This window comes from Taurulus bubalis, assembly GCF_910589615.1.
Source record: "Taurulus bubalis genome assembly, chromosome: 2".
Lineage (NCBI taxonomy): Eukaryota > Metazoa > Chordata > Actinopteri > Perciformes > Cottidae > Taurulus > Taurulus bubalis.
In genome coordinates, this window is record NC_136590.1 from 1,263,670 (window position 1) to 1,287,721 (window position 24,052).

At 48.2% G+C, this 24,052-nt stretch overlaps 3 protein-coding genes across 3 annotated transcripts; all 3 read left to right on the forward strand.

Moving 5' to 3' along the window:
• Nucleotides 1–7,362: 7,362 nt before the first annotated feature.
• LOC306753309 (olfactory receptor 52N5-like) lies at nt 7,363–8,307 on the forward strand (the record flags this gene model as incomplete). Its single annotated transcript, XM_079237182.1, has 1 exon — nt 7,363–8,307. The coding sequence occupies one exon, from the start codon at nt 7,363–7,365 to the stop codon at nt 8,305–8,307; it is 945 nt and encodes a 314-aa protein (XP_079093308.1).
• Nucleotides 8,308–17,526: 9,219 nt separating this feature from the next.
• Nucleotides 17,527–18,474, forward strand: LOC306733020 (olfactory receptor 52H1-like; the record flags this gene model as incomplete). The annotated part of the gene is made up of 1 exon (XM_079214205.1): nt 17,527–18,474. One exon carries the CDS (start codon nt 17,527–17,529, stop codon nt 18,472–18,474), a length of 948 nt encoding a protein of 315 aa, XP_079070331.1.
• A 4,153-nt stretch (nt 18,475–22,627) lies between these two features.
• LOC306733276 (olfactory receptor 52E8-like) lies at nt 22,628–23,557 on the forward strand (the record flags this gene model as incomplete). The annotated part of the gene is made up of 1 exon (XM_079214486.1): nt 22,628–23,557. The coding sequence occupies one exon, from the start codon at nt 22,628–22,630 to the stop codon at nt 23,555–23,557; it is 930 nt and encodes a 309-aa protein (XP_079070612.1).
• Nucleotides 23,558–24,052: the final 495 nt, after the last annotated feature.

Below are 24,052 nucleotides of genomic sequence, written 5' to 3' on the forward strand. Positions count from 1 at the left end.
TATAGAACAAGTACCTAACACATACAAGTTGTTTGATCTTTGGACTGTAGCGTGGTTTGAAGGCCTCAGACCCAGCGGGGCCCCCAGCTGATGGTGCCTTCATGTTATTTGTTGTGAGCAGAGGATCTCGTTGATTGAGTTCAACTGGCGTCGCGGTGGGAGACCTGAGCTTCCCTGCAGAGCTCCTTCTGCTCGTGCTGCTAAATAACTTGCTGCCGCTGTAACAGCAAACAAGCGGTGAGGTCATAGTTACAGGAGATCATTCAGCAGAGCGTTTCTGTCTAGTCATGTTTCTGTTCCCCTTATGGAAGCAGAGTTCTTATCCAGTGACCTGAAATATGATAACACCTAAAAAGGTCAAACCTTTAATGGTTCTTTGATGGATAGAAACAGGAAGTGACCTTGAGGTCACCTCTGAGTGACTCCCTGTCTCTTTGAGCTCTAATGCCGTCTGAGAAACCCTTCAAACATCAAGTACTTCAATAAACTGGTGAATATATTTAATATCTCTGGAAGCTCTCGACTAAAATGAGCCGCCTGCCTGATTCTGGAGGTTAATGATATTTACAACATGGCAATACTGTTTTAAAGTGAAACTCAGTGAACAGAAAACATGCTGAGACCGCCTGACTTTAACACTATAATAATACCTTAAAACTTTAATTGTGAGGCACAGTGGACAATTGAGTTCACAAGCACAACTCAGAGGCAGATGGCAGGCAAAGTTATTTAGTTGTGTATTCAGGCAAGGGTCAAAACCAGGAGATCAAACAAACAGACGAACAAATCCAATAAGGGGCAGGCAAAATCCAAGGTTGGCAAGACAGGGTCAGAACAGGTAGGCAGAAAGTACAGAGATACGCTGGAGAATTTTGGCACAATGGACAAGATGATCTGGCAGAGGACACATGCAAGTGAGGGGACCTAAATAGTGAGCTAATGAGGGAACGGGCTGCAGGTGAGATGGGCGTGAGGCCAGGTGACGGTGATGAGTGGTAATCAGGTGTGAGTGGCAGGATCTGGAATGACAGGAGAGTGGTTAGAACTGACAGGATGAAAACACTTGATATGACGGGGAATCCGTGACAGAACCTCCCCCTCTAGGGACGTCCCTCTTGGCTGATCCGGATGAGGCCTGTGGAAGGCCGTGATCAAGGAAGGGTCCATGATGTTGCGAGTTGGGACCATACCCCTCCCAATCGCTGAGACTTGAGCAGGCGACGGACTGTGTATACAGGGCCCCCGTCGATGAGCTGGTGGCATGGCTGGTGGTAGACGAAGCCGGATGGCTGCAGGGTTAATGACCTGGAAACAGGGAACGGGCCCACATAATGGGGAGCCAACTTCTTGGACTCAACTCTGAGGGGAAGGTCCCGAGTCGACAGCCAGACCCGTTGTCCCAGAGCGTAATGAGGCGTGGGGAGACGACGTTTGTTAGCTGACTGTTGGTAGCGCTCGGAGGTGCGCAATAGCGTGGAGCGGGCCTGCCTCCAAGTGCGTCGGCACCGCTGGACAAACACCTGGACAGAAGGTACACTGGATTCTAGTTCCTGGTCTGGGAAGAGTGGGGGCTGGTATCCACGGGCACACTGGAAGGGGGCGAGCCCAGTGGCTGAACTGGGAAGGGTGTTGTGGGCATACTCAACCCACAGGAGTTGTGTGGACCAGGATTGCAGGTTACGGGAGGAGAGGCACCGTAACGCGGTCTCCATGTCCTGGTTCATACGTTCCGCCTGTCCATTCGATTGGGGATGGAATCCTGATGACAGGCTGACCGTGGCCCCCAGTTGCCTGCAAAACTCAGTCCAAAAGTGTGAGGTGAACTGTGGACCCCGGTCGGAGACCACATCCGTGGGCAGACCGTGCAGGCGGAACACCTCCTGTAACATAATCTGGGCAGTTTCTTTGATGGTAGGCAACTTGGTTAATGGAATGAGCCAAGCAGACTTTGAAAATCGATCAATGACCGTGAGAATGACTGTTACCGTAGGAGGTGGGTAGGCCGGTTACGAAATCCAGTGCGATGTGGGAACAGGGCCGATGAGGAATTGGTAGAGGATGAAGGAGACCAGAGGGAGCTTTGCGGGGGCTCGTGCTGAGCTCATCCCTTGGTGTCGTCCGCCATGGACGACCACCAGAAGCGCTGTCCGAGTAGTGCCAGGGTGCGTCTGACTCCCGGATGGCACGCCAGACGGGAGGAATGACCCCACTGGAGGACCTGAGAACGGAGACTGTCTGGAACAAACAAGCGGTTATCGGGACAAGCACTAGGAGCTGGGTGTTCCGCATGGGAGCGCTTTACCTTGTCCTCCACCTGCCAGGACACTGCACCAATAACACTCCAAGGGGAGGATGCCTTGAGGGTGCGCAGAGGAGCCTTCAGGCTGGAATTGACGCGACAGGGCATCGGGTTTTGTGTTCTTGGAGCCGGGTCTGTATGAGAGGGCAAACTCAAAACGGTTAAAAAAAAAAAAAAACAGAGCCCACCTAGCTTGACGGGAGTTCAGCCGCGTCGCCGAGCGGATATATTCCAGGTTCTTCTGGTCTGTCCAGACTACAAACGGCTGCTGCGCTCCCTCCAGCCAGTGTCTCCATTCCTCCAGCGCTAGTTTCACTGCCAGCAACTCCCGATTCCCAATGTCGTAATTCCTCTCGGCGTGCGGCAGTTTCCGGGGGAAGAAGGCACATGGATGAACCTTCTGATCCCCGGCAGCCCGCTGCGAGAGAACAGCCCCAACTCCAGTGTCCGAGGCGTCCACCTTCACAATGAACTGGCGGGTCAGATCTGGGAATAATTGGATGGGAGCAGACGAGAAACGTGTCTTTAACTCACCAAAGGCCTCTTCCGCCGCGGGGGTCCACCTGAAGGGCACACGCTGGGAGGTAAAAGCAGTGAGCGGGGCAGCCACGGAACTGTAGTTACGGATAAACCGCCGATAGAAGTTGGCGAAGCCTAGGAAGCGTTGCAGTTCCTTACGTGTAGCAGGCGTAGGCCAATTCTCCACGGTGCTGGTCTTAGCTGGATCCATCTGATGCTACCTGCTTTGATAATAAATCCCAGAAATGACACCTCAGAGGTGTGGCACTCACACTTCTCGGCCTTCGCGCACAGGTGATTCTCCAGGAGTCTTTGGAGAACTTGCTATACATGTACCACTTGCTCCTGTGGTGACTTGGAGAAGATGAGGATATCATCTAGATACAAACAGAAACATTAAGCAGGTCTCAGAACATCATTAACCAACCCCTGGAAAACTGCGGGGGCATTGGTGAGTCCGAATGGCATTACCAAGTATTCATAATGTCCACTAGGGGTGTTAAATGCAGTCTTCCACTCGTCCCCCTTTCGGATTCTCACCAAGTGGTACGCATTGCGGAGATCGAGTTTGGAAAAGACAGTTGCCCCTTGGAGCAACTCGAAAGCAGAGGAAACGAGTGGGAGGGGGTACCTGTTCTTTACAGTGATGTTGTTGAGTCCTCTGTAATCTATGCAGAGGCGCAGGGACTTGTCCTTCTTGCTGACAAAGAAAAAGCCAGCTCCAGCAGGAGATGAAGATGGCCTAATGAGGCCAGCGGCTAAGGAGTCATTAATATATTTCTCCATGGTCTTAATCTCAGGAGCTGATAGGGAAAAAAAGTCTACCTCTGGGCGGAGTCGTACCCGGGAGAAGGTTGATTGCACAGTCGTACGGACGATGCGGTGGTAATGAGGTGGCCCGAGCCTTGCTGAAAACCTCCCTTAGGTCATGATATTCCCTGGGGACAGTGAGATCTGAGGACTCAGAAACAGGCGAACTTAACACAGATGATAGAGCAGGTTTTAGACACACCGCATGGCAATGAGCACTCCATTGTAGAATGGTACCTGTAGACCAGTCAATGTGTGGGTTGTGTCTCGTGAGCCATGGATAGCCTAAAATGACCGGTTGCTGTGGTGAATTGATGAGATGGAAAGTGAGTGTCTCATGATTACCTGACATGGTCATCTGCAGGGGAGCGGATCGATGAGTAACCCTGCAGAGGAGGTGACCGTCTAAAGCGGTAGCGTGGATGGGTTCGTCCAGAACCACCTGCTCGATCCCCAGCTGTGAGGCAAGAGCCATGTCCATGAGGTTAGCATCTGCTCCAGAGTCTATGAGCACTGAAACTGGGTGGTTCCTCTCTGAGCAACACAGCTGAACTGTCATCAGAGGGCGAGAGGGCATTTCAAAGTTCACATTTCGGCTCATCAGCGCCCTCTGTTTGACTGGTGAGCCCCCTCTTTACAGGACAGGAGGTAACAAAATGACCGCTCTGACCGCAGTACAGGCATCGATTCTCCTGCAGGCGGCGCTGTCGTTCCTCAGTGGAGAGTCGGGCCCGCCCAAGCTGCATGGGTTCAGGAGCCTCAGCAGAACCGCCAAAAACCTGTTCCGAAGGAAACCTCCCCGACTCGACCGATTGGTGAAACGGTGCATGTGGGACGACCGGAAACCGCCTCTCCCTCTTCCGTTCCCGCAGGGGACCGTCGATACGAGTAGCAAGGGTGATCAGGTCGTCCAACCCAGCCGGAAGATCCCGAGCCGCCAGCTCATCCTTGATGCGGTCCGACAGACCGTGGTAGAAGGCGTCCAGGAGTGGCGGGGCGTTCCAGCCGCTGTGGTGCGGAAGTCGATGGAGTAATCCGCCACGGATCTTTCCCTGCTTCAGGTTCATCAAGCGACATCTCTCCCAGGTGTCGCGTGATCGAAGACCTTCCGCAGCTCCTTGGAGAACAGCAGAAATGACGAGCAGATCGGCGACTGTCGCTGCCACTCAGCGGTTCCCCACTCCTTGGCTCTGCCTGTGAGGAGCGAGATGACATACGCCACTCGGGCCCTGTCGGAGGGGAAGGCGGATGGCTGGAGCTCAAAAGGCGAGGGAGCACTGGGTCAGGAATGGCCGACAGGAACCAGGAGCGCCAGAACAACGCGCCGGAGGAGGCAGACGTGCCTCTGATACGGGAGAGGTGCAAGGAGCCGGGCTGGGAGCACTGGCGGCAGCCCGTTCTGCAGCGGGTATCCTCAGCAGATGATCACGGAGCGACTCCATGCCGCACTTGTGACTAACGCCCATAGCCTGCACTGCTTCGGTCAAGAAGGTGAGCTGCTGCTCGTGGCGCTGTAGCATGTCGGCCGGAGTCAGAGGTTCCGTCGCGGTCTGCGCAGAGTCGACTGAACTCATGTTGGCCAGATTGTACTGTGTGGCACAGTGGACAATTAAGTTCACAAGCACAACTCAGAGGCAGATGGCAGGCAAAGTTATTTAGTCGTGTATTCAGGCAAGGGTCAAAACCAGGAGATCAAACAAACAGACGAACAAATCCAATAAGGGGCAGGCAAAATCCAAGGTCGGCAAGACAGGCAAAAACAGGGTCAGAACAGGTAGGCAGAAAGTACAGCGATACGCTGGAGAGTTTTGGCACAATGGACAAAACAATCTGGCAGAGGACACATGCAAATGAGGGGACCTAAATAGTGAGCTAATGAGGGAACGGGCTGCAGGTGAGATGGGCGTGAGGGCCAGGTGACGGTGATGAGGGGTAATCAGGTGTGAGTGGCAGGATCTGGAATGACAGGAGAGTGGTTAGAACTGACAGACAGGATGAAAACACTTGATATGACGGGGAATCCGTGACATTAATACCTTAAAACTTTAACACTTTACTGCCTTAACACTTTAACACTTTAATACCTTAAATTTTAAGGTATTAAAGTGTTAAAGTGTTAAGGCAGTAAAGTGTTAAGGTATTAAAGTTTAATACCTTAACTAACTTAACTAACTTAACTTTACTGCCTTAACACTTTAATACCTTTACACTTTAACACTTTAACACCTTAACACTTTAACACCTTAACACCTGAACACGTAAACACTTTAACACCTTAACACGTCAACACGTTAACACTTTAACACTTTAATACCTTAACACTTTACTGCCTTAACACTTTAACACTATAATACCTTAACACTTTAACACCTTAACACTTTAACACCTTAAAACTTTAACACTTTAACACTTTAACACCTTAACACTTTAACACTTTAACACTTTAACACTTGAACACTATAACACTTTAACACTATAATACCTTAACACTTTAACACCTTAACACTTTAACACCTTAACACTTTAACACTTTAACACTTTAACACTTGAACACTATAACACTTTAACACTATAACACCATCAGAATCAGAATCGGAACCATTTATTGCCATGTATGTTTTCACATACAAGGAATTTGTCCTGGTGGGAGCTGCATCACATTTAACAATTGACAATAAACAGAGTGCAATAAATAGGAGCATGAGTATTTACAATTGTATCTCCAGTAGAATATAAAATCAAAGTTACAATAAAGTACATGGAATGTAAGTGTAATGTGAAAGTGGCAAGTGTATTTAACTGGTGTACTTTAATGCAGTCCTTTGGTATTATTGGTATTATTTATATTATTATCAAGGCCTCTCACCCAGGAGGCTGCTGTGTGAAACTAAAAGTCCACATCGCTCATATTCTACCAACTTCAGTTCCAGAACAAACTTATTTGAAGCCAAACCTTCATCATCTTTGATTCAACGTTTAGTTTTGTTCTGTTTCCACTCTGATCGTTAACCAGCTGAACGTAATCCTGCAGAAACCACGCTTCTCTTGAAAAACAAAAGTAGTTGAGGATGCAGTTTATGTCTTTGGAAAAGTTACTTAAATCTCTATTAGTGTGAAAATATTCAGAAAAACGCGAGAACACTCGATGTTTGATGATTGAAAGTAGAAACTGAACGTTTGGTTGACCCACAAAATAAATGACTTGACTCAAAACAACACATTTGGTGTTATTAGAATAATCTCTGTTCTTAATGTTGTCATGTAGACTTCATCTCCTGGAGAGACGACGTCGCTGGAGGCTCATTACAACGCTGCCTAGCAACAGCTGACCTTCTAGAGGCGCTGCAGCTGAAGGAGCGAATAAAAGCGTCTGCAGCGCGACGTCTGGCCCTCAGGTGGAGGTGAGCTGCACGGGGCTGAACCATTATGCTGTACGTTAATGTTAATGTTATATAAATACATGTTTTATCTGTTTATCTGAGTCGAGGCTCTAATGATCTGCAAGAATGACCAACAGTGATTCTTTAAATTTAATTTAGGAAACGCTTTTATTGAATGAGGAGATTTTATATGTCGGATGCTTTCTGTGTAAAACCTGTTCAGGAACATAATCACTGCACGGCATTGTTATTGTGATAACTTTATGAAGCTGTTTTAGAGATTGTGTTGCTTCTCTGTGACTATAACTCCAGTTATCCACACAGAGCTCTTTTATTTCTCGTGACAGATGAGAAATGGAAAACAGTACTTTTGGGGGTGGGGTTCTAACCCTAGAAGGGTTAGAGGTCACCTCCCGGTCCTTTGTTCCCGCCTTCGTCCTCCTCCTCCTCGTCTATGTCTTCATCCTGGTGTCCAACGTCGGCCTGGTGGTGCTGATCTCCACGGAGAGGAGCCTCCAGCAGCCCATGCACCTGCTCTTCTGCAACATGAGCATCAACGACGTGTTCGGGGCCACGATCATCGTGCCTCACGTCCTCAGGGACCTCCTGCTCTCCGACTCGGAGCGGCTCATTCGCTACAGCGACTGCGTCCTCCAGGCTTTCTGCGTCCACCTGCACGCCAGCGCCTCCCACACGGTGCTCATGGTCATGGCCTTCGACCGCTACGTGGCCATCTGCAGCCCCCTGCGATACGCCGCCGTCATGACCGGCAAGATGGTGGCGGCGCTGTCGGCGGCGCTGTGGGCGTCGGCCTTCGTTTTGGTTCTGATCCTTGTGGGCCTCAGCGTCCGCCTGTCGCGCTGCAGGTCGGTGGTTCTCAACCTGTTCTGCGACAACGCCTCCTTGTTCAAGCTGTCCTGTGAAAGCGTCCTGGTCAACAACATCTACGGCCTCAGCTTCACGGTGGTGCTGCTGGGCTCCTCCCTCGGCAGCGTGGCGCTCACCTATCTGAGGATCGCCATGGTGTGCCTGAGCAGCCGGAGCAAGGCCCTGAACGGCAAAGCGCTGCAGACCTGTGCCTCCCACCTGGCGGCCTACGTCCTGCTGCTGGTGTCCGGGTTCCTCGTGGTGATCCTGCACCGCTTCCCTCCGCTGGCGGGCCACAGGAAGGTGGCGTCCGTCATGGGACACGTCGTGCTGCCGGCTCTGAACGCCGTTGTCTACGGGCTGCAGATCAAAGAGGTCCGGCAGAGGATCACGGGTTTGTTCCACCGCAATAAAGTAGCTTCAACCTTTTGAAACCCACCGATCTTTAGGCCTCTGCTCGAACATGTGATACCCAAACTAAAAAAGGTTCATCTCTGCAACCACTAGGGCTGTTTGAATAATGTTGGTGTTATAATGTGAGTTGTGTGTTCAGATGTGTAAATATCAGTCTATATGTTACTGGTAATGAGTAAATGAAGAAGTGAATTATACAGTTTCTATAGCAATATCTGCCTTTTTCAACAGGTTTTAATGGAGCCTGATGACGGTGTGATGAAACGTTGTTACACAGGAAGCTGAAAGAATATAAAAACATGTTTAAAGTGTTTCAGCCGGCTTGAAGTACAAGTACAACGCTGTGGTGAGCTTCCTGTTCATCATTCTCTAGTAATAAAACAAGCTTTAATGTTTAATGTTATCATTGCATAGGAAGTTATACACATATATACATACTTATATACTCTATATATGTATGTATAGAACCTTAGTCTACATGACTGTGTATATATATATATATGTATGTTTACTGTATATATGTAAATATATTTTACATATATATTATTTTCCATGAAAAGCGCTATAAATGAAAAAAGCACTTAGATTATACTATTCACTTGTTAATTTAGCTCAACAACAAGAATCTAAACTGATCTTATCTGAAAATATATACATATATAAATATATATACATGTATATATATACATATATATGTATATATATATATATATATATATATATATACACACACATGCATACATGTATATATACATATATATATATATATATATATATATATATTATATATATGTATATATATATATATATATATATATATATATAAATATAAATATATATATATATATGTATACATATATATATATATGTATATATATTCAATATATATGTGGAGCTTATTTGTGGTGAGGCCATTTCTTTAAAAATATTACGTACCAATTGATAAATAATACCTTTTGTAAAAATGAATGTCATCAAATGAGACAATGAGTTAGGAACAATGAGGAAGAGGACAGTGAGGAAGAGGACAGAGGTTTCTCATGACATTAACAATGTTCTATTAAAGCATGCCACTGTTACATCGCCACCTGTTTGTATGTTTTCCAATCATGCACAATGTTGAAATATGGCGAGTTTTTCCCCGATTGAATAAATAATGACGTACATGAAGCACGTGACTCAAGTTACTCTGTAGATAGAAGTCCTTGTTATACCTGTCAACAAGTGAACTGCATCAGAATCCAGCTGCTGCTCCTGATGCTAACCGTACATTAGCATGCTAATTACAATAAATCCTCAAACAGGTCCATCGTTTACTAAATGAACATCATGCTGTATTGAAGAAGACTTGAAACTAGAGATTGAGACATAAACTCATGTTTACAATGTTTACTGAGGGAATACATCAAGAGAAGTAGAGTCATTTATATATACTTCTATACAACCAGAGGAGTCGCCCCCTGGTGGTCAGGAGAGAGAATGCAGCTGTAACACATGAAGCATATACTTCTATACAACCAGAGGAGTCTCCCCCTGGTGGTCAGGAGAGAGAATGCAGCTTTAACACATGAAGCATAGACTTCTATACAACCAGAGGAGTCGCCCCCTGGTGGTCAGTAGAGAGAATGCAGCTGTAACACATGAAGCATATACTTCTATACAACCAGAGGAGTCACGCCCGTGTGGTCAGTAGAGAGAATGCAGCTTTAACACATGAATCATAGACTTCTATACAACCAGAGGAGTCACACTGTGTCGCAACAAGGACATTAAGTCTCCGGTAATACAAACACCACACTCAGTTATTAGGAACCATATAAAATATATACTGTATATATAATGAACAATATATATGTATAATATCAGAATCAACAATGGGCGATGACCAACTCCACCTCCTCGTCTGTCCACACGTTCGTCACCTGTCACGATTTTGGTATGAACATTTGAATAATCTGTATATGTCTGTGAACGCTGTGATTTGTGCACCCTTGTATTCACTGCAACACCATCAACTTTCTAATAAATCTGTTTTATTATAACTTACTGAATCCAGAACCTTTTCTTCGAGTCTACCACACAAAGATTTGTAACAACAGTTCCCATCAACCCACAGTGTAATACTGCACATCTTTAGAAAGACCAAAAGCATTTCAATCTGCAATAATAATAATCACAATAAACACAAGCATTGACATGTTAGGAAGCATACCTAACCAGATTACGTGTCAATGCACAGACACGAATGGTTGCGAAAAATCGGATTTGTGGCGTTGCGAAAATTCTCAACTCTTTTGGTGTGAACACGGCATTATACTGGTCAGAAGGATCAAGGTTCATTTATTAGACTCCCACATACTCGTAGGTTACAGGATGTGTCTGTCATTTTAAGGAGTTTACAGAACATTAACAATACAGAGTTCTGTCACACAAGCTCAGACAACATGAACGTTGTTCATGCCGGATGGAGAAGTTGTTCTCCAGGTAACAACGATCCAACGGTGTAACGGTCCGATTACGCAAGGACCCAAAAGCTAAAATATAAGTATTTTACTGAACAGGTAACACACAGGGAGAGCTAGGTTCAAAAACACAAGACAATCTGGCAGGGGACAAGTGCAAGTGAGGGGACCTAAGTAGTGAAGACTAATGAGGGGATGTGCTACAGGTGAGACAGGGATGGGCCAGGTGCAAGGAATGAGGGCTGACGAGGAGGGAGTGACTGATGAAGGGGGCGTGCAGCAGGATCTGAAATGACAGGACAGTTAGTACACAGACAGGAAGACAGGATGAAAATAACTTAAAGAAAAGTGTGGCGCTGAACCGTGACAGAATTCCCCCCCTCTAAGGGACGGCTCCTGACGTCCCAAAGCCATCGCCACGCTGGCGAAGAGGATCTGAGGGAGGACTAATACTTCTCCGACATCTCCGCCCTCTCCTCATCGGCGGGTGAATTGTCCTGGTCGGAGGACGGCTCCTCCTCGATGTCTGACTCTGCCGACGGAAGAGAGGGAGCAGAGTTCGGCTGGGTAGCCCCCGTGGGCACAGGCCCCTTGGAGGGCTGGTCAGGGTGGCTGCAGTGAAACTCTCTTATGAGAGGGGCATCCAGAATGTGTCGGGCCGGGACCCAGCATCTCTCCTCTGGGCCGTAGCCCTCCCAGTCTACCAGGTATTGTAACCCTCTCCCACAACGGCGGGAACGAAGTAGGCGACGAACCGTGTAGGTAAGACCGCCATCGATGAACCGCGGTGGCGGTGGAGGCTGTACTGCAGGGACCAGTGGACACTCCCGAACCTGCTTGACTCTGGAGATGTCGAATGACGGATGGACCCGCATGGCCCGAGGCAGCTTGAGCCTCACCGCTGCAGGATTGATGACCTTCAGGACCTCGAATGGTCCGATGAACCTGGGTGCCAACTTCTTTGCCTCCACTCGCAAGGGCAGGTCCCTGGTCGACAGCCACACCTTCTGACCAACCTGGTAGGTGGGGCCCTTGGAGCGGCGCCGGTTGGCCGCTGCGGAGTACCGGTTGGCTGAGCTGAGGAGCGCAACTCTGGCCTTGGCCCAGGTACGGTGGCAGTGGCGGACGAAAGCCTGGGCCGAGGGGCAGGAAACCTCCTTCTCCAGGGCCGAGAACAATGGAGGTTGAAACCCGTAGGCACACTGGAACGGGGACATTCCAGTGGCAGAGCTGGTCAAGGTGTTGTGAGCATACTCCACCCACAGGAGCTGCTGGGACGAGGATGCTGGAGTTTCGGAGACCAAGCATCGTAGAGCTGTCTCCATCTCCTGGTTCTTGCGCTCCGTCTGGCCATTAGACTGTGGGTGGAATCCCGATGACAGGCTGGCTGTGGCCCCGATTAGCGTGCAGAACTCCCTCCAGAAGACTGATGTGAACTGAGGACCCCGGCCGGAGACTACATCCGTGGGAAGCCCGTGAAGCCGGAAGACATGCAGCAGAACCAGCTCAGCAGTCTCCTTGGCCGAGGGGAGCTTGGGCAGGGGGACAAAGTGGGCCATCTTGCTGAACCGATCTACCACCGTTAGGATGGTGGTATGCTTGTTGGACAGCGGGAGACCGGTCACAAAGTCCAGGGAGATGTGAGACCAGGGCCGATGCGGCACAGACAGAGGTTGCAGGAAACCAGCGGGAGCCTGGTGGGAAGGTTTGTGCCGGTTGCAGACAGGGCAGGCGTTGACGAATTCCCGGGTGTCCTTCTCCAGAGTAGCCCACCAGAACCTCTGCTGCAAGGCATCCTTAGTACGCTGGCTCCCAGGATGGCACGTGAGCTTTGAGCTATGGGCCCACTGGAGGACCTCAGGGTCTGGGGAACGAACAGGCGGTCAGGGGGACAGGAGCTCGGCCCGGGCTGGGCCTCCAGGGCAGCCTTGACTCTCTCCTCTACCTCCCAGGTGATAGAGGCAACCAGAAAAGGGGCAGACAGGATCTTGTCAGTGCAAGGGGTGGAATCCCCCTTGTCCACAAACTGACGTGACAGGGCGTCCGGCTTGACGTTACGGGTTCCGGGCCGGTAACAGAGGGAAAAGTTAAACCGGGTAAAAAACAGAGACCATCTGGCTTGCCGAGAGTTCAGTCTCCTAGCGGACTGAATGTACTCAAGGTTCTTGTCATCAGTCCAACACAGAAATGGCAGACTGGTCCCCTCAAGCCAGTGACGCCACTCCTCAAGGGCCAGCTTAACGACAAGCAGCTCTCGGTTCCCCACGTCATAGTTCCTCTCTGCCGGTGAGAGCCGCCTGGAAAAGAAGGCGCATGGGTGGAGCTTCTGGTCACTGGCAGACCGCTGGGACAGGATGGCCCCCACCCCTACATCGGAGGCGTCCACCTCCACCACAAACCGTCTCTCTGGGTCGGGGACTTGCAGGATGGGGGCCGACGTAAACCGGGCCTTCAGGTTCTGGAAGGCCTCCTCAGCCTAAGGTGACCACCGAAACTGCACTCTAGGGGGGGTAAGTGCCGTGAGTGGGGCAGCCACGGTGCTATAGCTGCAGATAAACCGCCGATAGAAATTGGCGAACCCCAGGAATCGTTGCAGCTGCTTACGCGAGTCAGGGATGCGCCAGGACGTCACCGCTGACACCTTGGCAGGGTCCATCTGCACGATCCCCTGTCCCACGATGTAGCCCAGAAAGGAGACAGAAGAGGCGTGAAACTCGCACTTCTGCCTTCACAAACAGGGAATTCCTCAGGAGGCGTTGGAGGACCGATTGAACATGGTGGATGTGCTCCTCTCGGGACCTCGAGAAAATGAGAATGTCATCAAGGTAGACAAATACCTGCTTGTTCAGCATGTCTCTCACCACATCGTTCACCAGTGCCTGGAAGACGGCTGGGGCATTAGTCAGACCGAAGGGCATCAGTACCAGGTACTCATAATGTCCAGTGGGGGTGTTGAAAGCCGTCTTCCAATCGTCCCCCTCTCGGATCCGGACCAAATGATAGGCGTTACGTAGGTCTAACTTGGTGAAGATGGTAGCCCCTCGCAGCAACTCAAAGGCAGAAGAGATGAGTGGGAGTGGGTAGCGGTTCTTGATGGTAATGTCATTGAGGCCCCTGTAGTCAATGCATGGCCTAAGTGACTTGTCCTTCTTCCCTACGAAGAAGAACCCTGCACCTGCAGGTGAAGAAGAGGGACGGATGATCCCAGCAGCTAGGGAGGAACTGATGTACGCCTCCATGGCCTCTCTCAGAGGTGCCGATAAGGAGTAGAGGGGGGGGGGGGCGTGGTTGCAGGTTAATGCAGCAGTCGTAGGGACGATGTGGGGGCAGGGATGCAGCCTTGACCTTACTGAATACCTCCCGAAAGTCATGGTACTCCGTAGGCACTCCTGACAGATCCGACGCAGAGCTGGGGCAAGCTGACTGCGGAACTGCAGCAGCTTGTTTCAGGCAGATCAGATGGCATGATGCACTCCACTCCCTGATGTCCCCTGTGGCCCAGTCGATGTGGGGGTTATGGCGGCGGAGCCAGGGGTGTCCCAGGATTAGTGGATGCTGGGGTGACCGCAGGATAAGAAACCGAATGGTCTCCAGGTGGTTACCCGACAGGAGCATACGAACTGGTGCGGTCTGGTGAGTCACTGTCCCCAGTAGGTGGCCGTCCAGAGCGTTAGCAGGAACAGGGCATGGCAGAGGTACCCGCTCGATACCCAGCTGACGGACTAGGTCCTTGTCAATGAAGCTGTCATCAGCACCAGAGTCAATGAACGTAGCTAGGGTCTGTGATCCGTTCACGAGTAGCAGCTGAGCGTGGAAAAGGGGTCTTTGGTTGGGAGAGAGTCTTGTGGTTCGGCTCACCAGTACCTCCCCTGTTACGGGCGAGCCATGTCTTTTACTGGGCACCGGGATACAAAGTGACCAGCCTGGCCACAGTACAGGCAAAGACCTAACCGGCGACGGCACTCCCGCTCCTCGCGGGTGAGACTGGTGCGCCCTACCTCCATGGGCTCAACCTCCACTGGTTGAGAGGCCAAGGTGAAGCTGGTGGCTGCCGGAGGGGCTCGACGCTGGTTGAAAGCGCGGCGATCTGTCTCCCCCTTGCGTCGCTCCTGTCGCCTTGCCTGGACGAGTCTGTCCACTCGGGAAGTCAATTCTATTAAGCCATCCAATCTGGCAGGCAAATCAAAAGAGATCAGTTCATCTTTAACATACTCCGTTAGCCCAGTCAAGAACACCTCGCACTGTGCTGCCTCGTTCCAGTCGCTAAGGCGTGCTCTTGTTTGAAACTCCAAGGCATAATCCACCACAGTCCGGTCTCCCTGACGCAGCTCCGCTAGTCCCCCGCTTGGATCTGGGCCCTTGGAAACTGCCCCGAAAACCTTGAGAAGCTCTGCTAAAACAACCGGAACGAAGAGCAGGCCGGCGTGCGTCTCTCCCATTCAGCGGTACCCCAGAGTCGCGCTCTGTCAGTCAGGTGGTTGATGGTGAAGGCTACCTTAGCCTCCTCCGAGGCGAAGGTGTGGGGCTGCAGAGAGAACAGGATGGAGCAGTTTGTGATGTATGGGTTGCAGCCCTCAGGTTCTCCAGCGTAGCGCTCCGGGGTACCCACACAAGGCTCGTGTGTTGGCATAGGCGCTGGTGAGACCGGAGGTGGAGAGGGCGGAGGTGGAGAGGCAGGAGACGGCGCAGCGGCTACCAGCTGGGTCAGGACCGTCGTCAGTTGTAGCATCTGGGCGGTCATCGCCGTCATAGCCTGCTCCTGGACTGCTGCAGACTGCCGTGTCTCCGCAGCGAAGCGGACCATCTGCGCCTCGTGCTGCTGGAGGGCATTCTCGATCCTCTCGAACCGGCTTGCTGCAGAAGGTTGTGCTGGGTCCATAATGTAATGTAACGGTCCGATTACGCAAGGACCCAAAAGCACGACTCCGGAAGACAGAGATAAAGAATATAAGTATTTTACTGAACAGGTAACACACAGGGAGAGCTAGGTTCAAAAACACAAGACAATCTGGCAGGGGACAAGTGCAAGTGAGGGGACCTAAGTAGTGAAGACTAATGAGGGGATGTGCTACAGGTGAGACAGGGATGGGCCAGGTGCAAGGAATGAGGGCTGACGAGGAGGGAGTGACTGATGAAGGGGGCGTGCAGCAGGATCTGAAATGACAGGACAGTTAGTACACAGACAGGAAGACAGGATGAAAATAATTTAAAGAAAAGTGTGGCGCTGAACCGTGACAAACAGTCCAGCGGTCCAGCTTATAAAGGAGTCGGGTCGGAGTGGAGGGGGTCGTCGTCGACAGGTGAGCATGAGACACTGTTACCTTGATGACTCTTCTCTCAAACATCTTCTCTTCTTCAATTGTTGATTTTAAAAGTGCTCTAAAAAGAAGATTTAAATGAGGCAGTGAATTGTTTATTGAACCCTGAACGTTTGCAGATTTTTACTCTCAAACCAAGCATCATATTCACTTTACTATTTCTAATGCATTAATGCTTTATTGTTTAACTATTGCCATTATTATTGTTTCATGTCTCGGTGCATTATGGGATGTTTGATGTGTCATCGTCATGACACAGATGTCCTTGTTGTCGACTGTTTGATGACTGTCTGATTGTGAATGTTTTTAGCGGATCGGGGATTTATTATTGTCTTTTTGTTAATTTAAAGTATTTTTGTTTTTAAATATTAGAGCAAATGAGGTTTTGAAAATGCAGTATGATTAGAAATTGTTTTGTAAATGATTTAATTAAATGTCGGAGTGGCTTTTCTTTATGGCTCAGATAAAAGCCGCTGGTAGAAGCCGGAGGATATTTTTAATTGATGTATTATGTTGTTGTTGGCATTAATTAAATGAAAGTGTGTTTTCATGCTTTATTATATGCAGAGTTGTGCATAGAATGTTTAAAACAATAGGCAGTAATTTAATGTAGAAATACAAAATATAATTTCAAAGTAGAATACCAGCTTGAATTTAGCGTTTGTGCGACCAGATAGTTTATTGGCAAATAACCATTTTGTTTTGATTGGATAGAAATTCTAAGAGCTTAAAAAGTGACTTCATCTTGAAATGTATGACATTATTCTGTTCAGACTGTTTTACTTAATTAGCAGAATATGTTGTATTTTTGAACATTGTTTAATTGTGTTATTGATTGTGTGCACACAAAGGCCCCTAAATCTGATTCATGTAATTCATTTATTATTTGTAATTATTGGACGTTTCTTTGAAAGGTTGTTTTCTTCTAGTGTGAATAATTATATCACCAAGTTTTGGATGTCAAAGGCAAATATGCATGTTATTGACAAGTATTATTTATCCAAACTACAGACACATAAAATGACCCGTTTGAGAAGACATTACTTTTCTGATTGTGTAGATCAGTGCCTCTCAAGCTTTTGTCAGTGATGTCCCCCCTGTGAAAGATTTTTATCAGCCAAGTAACTTTTACAAAATCATTTTTTGGTTGAAAAAAAGATGTAATACGCAGCGCTGGGCCATCAGTGTCTGATTTAATATAGAATATATACAATTCCGTCATGAACTTACACAATATTTATGAAATAACTATTTTTGAATGGATTCAAATTTTGTATATATATTTTTTAAATCTCACGTACCCCCTCACGTACCCCCATTTGAGAACCACTGGTGTAGATCACAAACATGGTTTGTTATTATATTCAAAACACCAATATCTCCACTTGATAATGCAGTAAAGTTATATATGCTGTCTCTATCCCACCCTCACTAGGCTTCCGTTAACCATCTGCACGATGGAGAACCAAACTTTAAGCACAGACATTCTAATCCTGGAGGGGTTGAAGGTCAGCCCCCAGTCCTCCGTTCCCGCCTTCGTCGTCCTCCTCCTCATCTACGTCTTCATCATGGTGTCCAACATCAGCCTGGTGGTGCTGATCTCCACGGAGAGGAGCCTCCACCAGCCCATGTACCTGCTCTTCTGCAACATGAGCATCAACGATGCGTTCGGGGCCACGACTATCATCCCTCGCTTGTTGAGTGATGTGTTCACTCCGATCTCAGATCGGTACATCCACTACAACGGCTGTGTCGTTCAGGCCTTCTGCGCTCACTTTAACGCGACCGCCGCCCACACGGTGCTCATGGCCATGGCCTTTGACCGCTACGTGGCCATCTGCAGCCCCCTGAGATACGCTGCCATCATGACCAGCAGGACGGTGGTGGTGCTGTCGGTGTCGGCCTGGACGGTGGCTTTCATTTTGGTTCTGATCCTCGTGGCCCTCAGCGTCCGCCTGTCGCATTGCAAGCGGACTGTTCTCAACCCGTTCTGCGACAACGCCTCCTTGTTCAAGCTGTCCTGTGAAAGCGTCCTCGTCAACAACATCTACGGCCTGGGCTTCACGGTGGTGCTGCTGGGCTCCTCCCTCGGCAGCGTGACGCTCACCTACCTGAAGATCGCCGTGGTGTGTCTGAGCAGCAGGAACAAGTCCCTGAACAGCAAAGCGCTGCAGACCTGCGCCTCCCACCTGGCCGCGCACGTCATCATGTTTGTGTCCGGCTCCATCATCATCATCCTCCATCGGTTCCCTCAGTTGTCGGACCACAGGAAGATAGCGTCCATCTTGTTGCATGTGGTTCCTCCCGCCTTGAACGCTGTTATCTACGGACTTCAAATCAAATCCGTCAGACAAAAGATTGTCATCATGTTTAGCAGGAATACTGGAGGTGAAACGACTCAATAGTGAATTTTATGTAAATAACTGCTAATTAAATTGTTGCCTCTGTCAATCAGAAATTCCCTTCTTCTTGCTTTTAAAATGTATTTCACTTCACCAAACATCCATTCAGTAACAATCTACTGAAGTTACGATGAATGAAAAGTACATTGGCATAATCATTTCGAGTTCGACCTGTTTCTCAGCAGATTTTAATAATAATAATATATGAGATTTTCCAGTACTTCAAATGAGGGGAGGGGCTAAGAGAAAGCAGTGGAGAAGAGATGGGTCTTGAGGTGGGATTGGAGAAAATGGACGAGACTCAGAATCTCCAATCTCTTGGGGTAAGGAGATCCTGCGGCTGGGAGCTGCCCTTGAGAAGGCTCTGAGAGGGCCAGTCGGTGAAGGACTTTGCAGGTCTTTGTAGTTGATCCGGTGGGGAGTCAAAAAAGCCAGTGGAGTTTTTTTAAGCATGGGTTAGAAGTCTGGCGGATGCATTCTGGACCAGAAAGAGTCTGTTGATGGAATCAACTGCACCGATGGGGAAGGGATGAAGAGATGCAGGTTGAGGGGTGAAAGGATGTATAGATTGGAGTAAAGGGGTGAGGGAAGACGAGAGGGCGGTCAAGGGTTGAAGGGATAAAGAGATGCGGATCGAGGGATGAAGGGATGTAGAGACAGGAATCAAGGGTTGAAGGGATAAAGAGATGCGGATCGAGGGATGAAGGGATGTAGAGACAGGAATCAAGGGTTGAAGGGATAAAGAGATGCGGATCGAGGGATGAAGGGATGTAGAGACAGGAATCAAGGGGTGAAGGGAGGAAGAGATGGGGTCAAGGGGTGAAGGGATGAAGAGATGGGGGTAGAATGGTGAAGAGATGGGGTAGAATGGTGAAGGGATGTAGAGATGGGGTTGAGGGGTGAAGGGATGAAGAGATGGGGTAGAATGGTGAAGGGATGTAGAGATGGGGTTGAGGGGTGAAGGGATGAAGAGATGGGGTAGAATGGTGAAGGGATGTAGAGATGGGGTTGAGGGGTGAAGGGATGAAGAGATGGGGTAGAATGGTGAAGGGATGTAGAGATGGGGTTGAGGGGTGAAGGGATGTAGAGATGGGGTAGAATGGTGAAGAGATGTAGAGATGGGGTTGAGGGGTGAAGGGATGAAGAGATGGGGTAGAATGGTGAAGGGATGTAGAGATGGGGTTGAGGGGTGAAGGGATGAAGAGATGTAGAGATGGGGTTGAGGGGTGAAGGGATGAAGAGATGGGGTAGAATGGTGAAGGGATGTAGAGATGGGGTTGAGGGGTGAAGGGATGAAGCGATGGGGTAGAATGGTGAAGGGATGAAGAGACGGGGGTAGAATGGTGAAGGGTTGTAGAGATGGGGGTTGAGGGGTTAAGGGATGAAGAGATGGGGTAGAATGGTGAAGGGATATAGAGATGAGGGTTGAGGGGTTAAGGGATGAAGAGATGGGGTAGAATGGTGAAGGGATATAGAGATGGGGGTATAATGGTGAAGGGATGTAGAAATGGGGGTTGGGGGGTGAAGGGATGGAGAGATGCAGGTAGAATGGTGAAGGGATGAAGAGATGGGGTAGAATGGTGAAGAGATGGGGGTAGAATGGTGAAGGGATGAATAAATGGGGGTTGAGGGGTGATTGGATGAAGAGATGGGGTCAAGGGATGAAGGGATAAAAATATGGAGTCAAGGGATAAACGGATGAAGAGATAGGAGTCGAGGGGTGAAGTGATCAAGAGATGGGGTAGAATGGTGAAGGGATGTAGAGATGGGGTTGAGGGGTGAAGGGATGTAGAGATGGGGTAGAATGGTGAAGAGATGTAGAGATGGGGTTGAGGGGTGAAGGGATGAAGAGATGTAGAGATGGGGTTGAGGGGTGAAGGGATGAAGAGATGGGGTAGAATGGTGAAGGGATGTAGAGATGGGGTTGAGGGGTGAAGGGATGAAGAGATGGGGGTAGAATGGTGAAGGGATGAAGAGATGGGGGTGAAGGTGGATGAAGAGGGGGAACAGCAGAAAACTGAAAGAAACAACAAATCTTTTGGCCCATGCATCCGCTGTGTCATTGGCTACTGTGGTTGGGTGATGGAGTGGGTCGTACTCTCGTTGGGTTGGAAAACCGGCAGTTCAATCCCCTTTTCATCAGTTCACCTTGAATCCCTGGGCAATGCGCCCGACCCTGAGCTGCTCCTGTATTTCTGCCGTTCCCTGTTGAAGGTTCTGGTTCTGGTCTAGACCAAAGCTCAGCCGCAGGCTATTGCTAGGTGCAGGTGCAAGGTCAGGTTCAGGTCCAGGTGAGCAGGTGGGAGTTGACTGGCACAGGTTGGAGAGTCTGATGAAGCGTTTGTTTTGTTGCTCATGCTCGACAGCTTTGCACATTTCAGCCTTAAAAATATAGACCTTTTGTTTCACATATGTGCAAAGGAAAATACGGCTTATTGTGAAGCTTTAAAATATATAATTATTGTTGCCTGATAGCCCAGCTCTAATTCAGCTAAAGTGGGCCCAGTGTGCACTGTAAACTGAAATATGTTGGAACCAACTAGGCAGAAACAGTGGTAATCATTTAGAAAGTGGTGACAAAATCAAAGGTACTATTGGTGTTGTTTAAGTACATCATGTGCAGAATAATTGAAGACAGTTCGCCTGTGAATGAAGTTGAATGAAACTTAACAACACCATTCAAGGCCCTCGGGGTGGAGTTGCGGAGAGGCGTCTGATAAAAGGTGTCTTCTAGTCCACCTCAGGTCTGACTGAGGTAACGCTGACTGAGGTAACGCTGACTCTCACTCATAGACTCTTACACTGTTTAACTGATGAAATGGAATGGAAACAGCAAACCAATAGCAATCAAATGTTTTAAAGACTTATTCAAATGAAGTATGTTAAATTAATTTTTAATTTAATTGAATTTATTAAATATGCATTTGTTCTTGACAAACATGTTCTGTTTGGCTGAAAAAGCAAAGAATAGTTCAATTTAAATATTTATGTTTTCGGTGTTTTCTGACAGATGCGAGGTTATAGCAAAGTGAAAACATGTTAGGACTCTCTCTTCATGCCTGGACATGTTAAATATATTCAACTTTCACAGTGTCCGCAACCTGAGATCAGGTGAAGTATTGATGTTTGACTTACAGATGTGTATCTTTGAAGCTGCTTTCATTTCTAAAGGTTAGAAATTGTTGTGAGTTTTCTTTCAGATTGCATTTCAAAGCTAATATTTGTTCATATGCATTATGGTTAGTCCTGAACACTGTATTTCTTTTACAGTATTAAGAAAGTCATTTCTTCATGAACGGCTCCTTTTAAATGAAACCCTCAAATGATGTTCTGTAGAGTTTGTGAAACCTCCCCACGAAACTGGCATTGAACCTGTGATGATTATCTGAATGAAAACTGTCTGAAATCCATCATTTGAAAATCGTGACAAACTGTTCATGTGAATGTCATTGTGGTTTATGCAAAACATCTTAAATTATATATATTATCATCATTATTATTATGTTATCATACTATATCCACTGTTGCTGTTATTTGTTTGTACATTATTAGTTGCATTGCTATTAGTATTGCCAATATCATTACTGCTTTGACTTATGACTTATTGTCATTATTATTGTTGTTTTTGGGAGTTGCAACTTCATCATGCCTCCTACTCATTATATGAATTGTTTCTGTCATATGCATTGAATGTGTTGTAACTCTGTTATGTTGTTCATTGTGGTCACAACATATATTGTATGTCTCATCCTGATAGATGATCCTGCTCTGTTGCTCTCCAAAGGTGTCTTCTCTCCCCTTAAAGGTTTTTTTTGGGGTAGTTTTTTTTTCTGAAACGGTGTGAGGGTCAAAGGTCAGAGGAGGTTGTATGTGTACATATTGTAAAGCCCTCTGAGGTAAATTTGTAATTTGTGATTTTAAAATGTACACACCAATGATCTTGTTGGATTCCCAGGCTGGACAAGCCTTCTGTCTGAAGTTTGCTTGTTCTCCCCGTGTCCAACAGTCCAAAGACATGCAGCTCAGGTTAACTGATGACTCTAAATTGCGGTTGTGGTTAAAGATAACGGAAGGATGGATCTACGTTCTATGGGAAAAGTTCTGTTTGCGAGGTCCAGACAGAAGTGGTTACTTTTTTTCCTCCTCCATCTGCAGCATGGACAACGAATCTGTGGACATGGACGTTCTACAGCTGGAGGGGTTGAAGGTCAGCCCCCAGTCCTCCGTTCCCGCCTTCGTCCTCCTCCTCCTCATCTACGTCTTCATCATGGTGTCCAACATCGGCCTGGTGGTGCTGATCTCCACGGAGAGGAGCCTCCACCAGCCCATGTACCTGCTCTTCTGCAACATGAGCATCAACGATGCGTTCGGAGCCACGACGATCATCCCTCGCTTGTTGAGTGATGTGTTCACTCCTATGACTCAGCGCTACATTCACTATTATGACTGTGTCGTTCAGGCCTTCTGCGCTCACTTTTATGCCAGCGTCTCCCACACGGTGCTCATAATCATGGCCTTCGACCGCTACGTGGCCATCTGCAACCCCCTGAGATACGCCGCTATCATGACCAGCAGGATGGTGATGGCGCTGTCGGTGTCGGCCTGGACGTTTGCTTTCGTTTTGATTCTGATCCTCGTGGCCCTCAGCGTCCGCCTGTCGCGCTGCAGGAGGGTTGTTTTCAACCCGTTTTGCGACAACGCCTCCTTGTTCAAGCTGTCCTGTGAAAACGTCCTCATTAACCACATCTACGGCCTCGGCGGCGCCATGGCCTTGATGTCCGCGTCGCTGTGCAGCGTGATGCTCACCTACCTGAAGATCGCCATCGTGTGTCTGAGCAGCAAGAACAAGTCTCTGAACAGCAAAGCGCTGCAGACCTGCGCCTCCCATCTGGCCGTGTACGTCATACTGCTCCTGTCGGGGAACATCATCATCACCCTCCATCGGTTTCAGAACTTAACGGACTACAGGAAGCTGGCGTCCATCTTGTTCCATGTGGTTCCTCCTTCCATGAACGCTGTTATCTACGGACTTCAGATTAAAGCTGTCAGAGAAAAGGTTATTGTCATATTTACGAGAAAAAAATGATTCTGACCGAGTGAGAGGAAATGACAAATCACAATGACTTTAATGTAAAAATTATGTCATGAATTACTGTGATACTTGGTGGAATTGACGTACTTTACTGATGTAAAATGTTCTGATATGTAATAAAAATATATATTCTCTTCACTAGCTGGTTCTGTTTTGACTCTTTTGTCCAAAAGATCCTTAAGACCAAATATCACTTGTGCCAGGGTTAGGAATTCACACAGGGGAATGACATCTCTGCGGTGCTACGTTTTCTCTATGTCAGGGCGACATGACGTAATACTAATGAAACAAAACATATATTTTAACGATCTAAATGACACGTAACAGCTGGACGCCGTGATCGTATTAGAAGTTATTACTGTGTGCAACATAACCGGTTACATGGTCGAAGAATACAACAGAATAGTGCAACAGCATTTTTCCACACAGGAGCGAACTGCACGTAATAGCCGCCACGCCACGTCAAGACAGTTCAAGGACAACTCACCA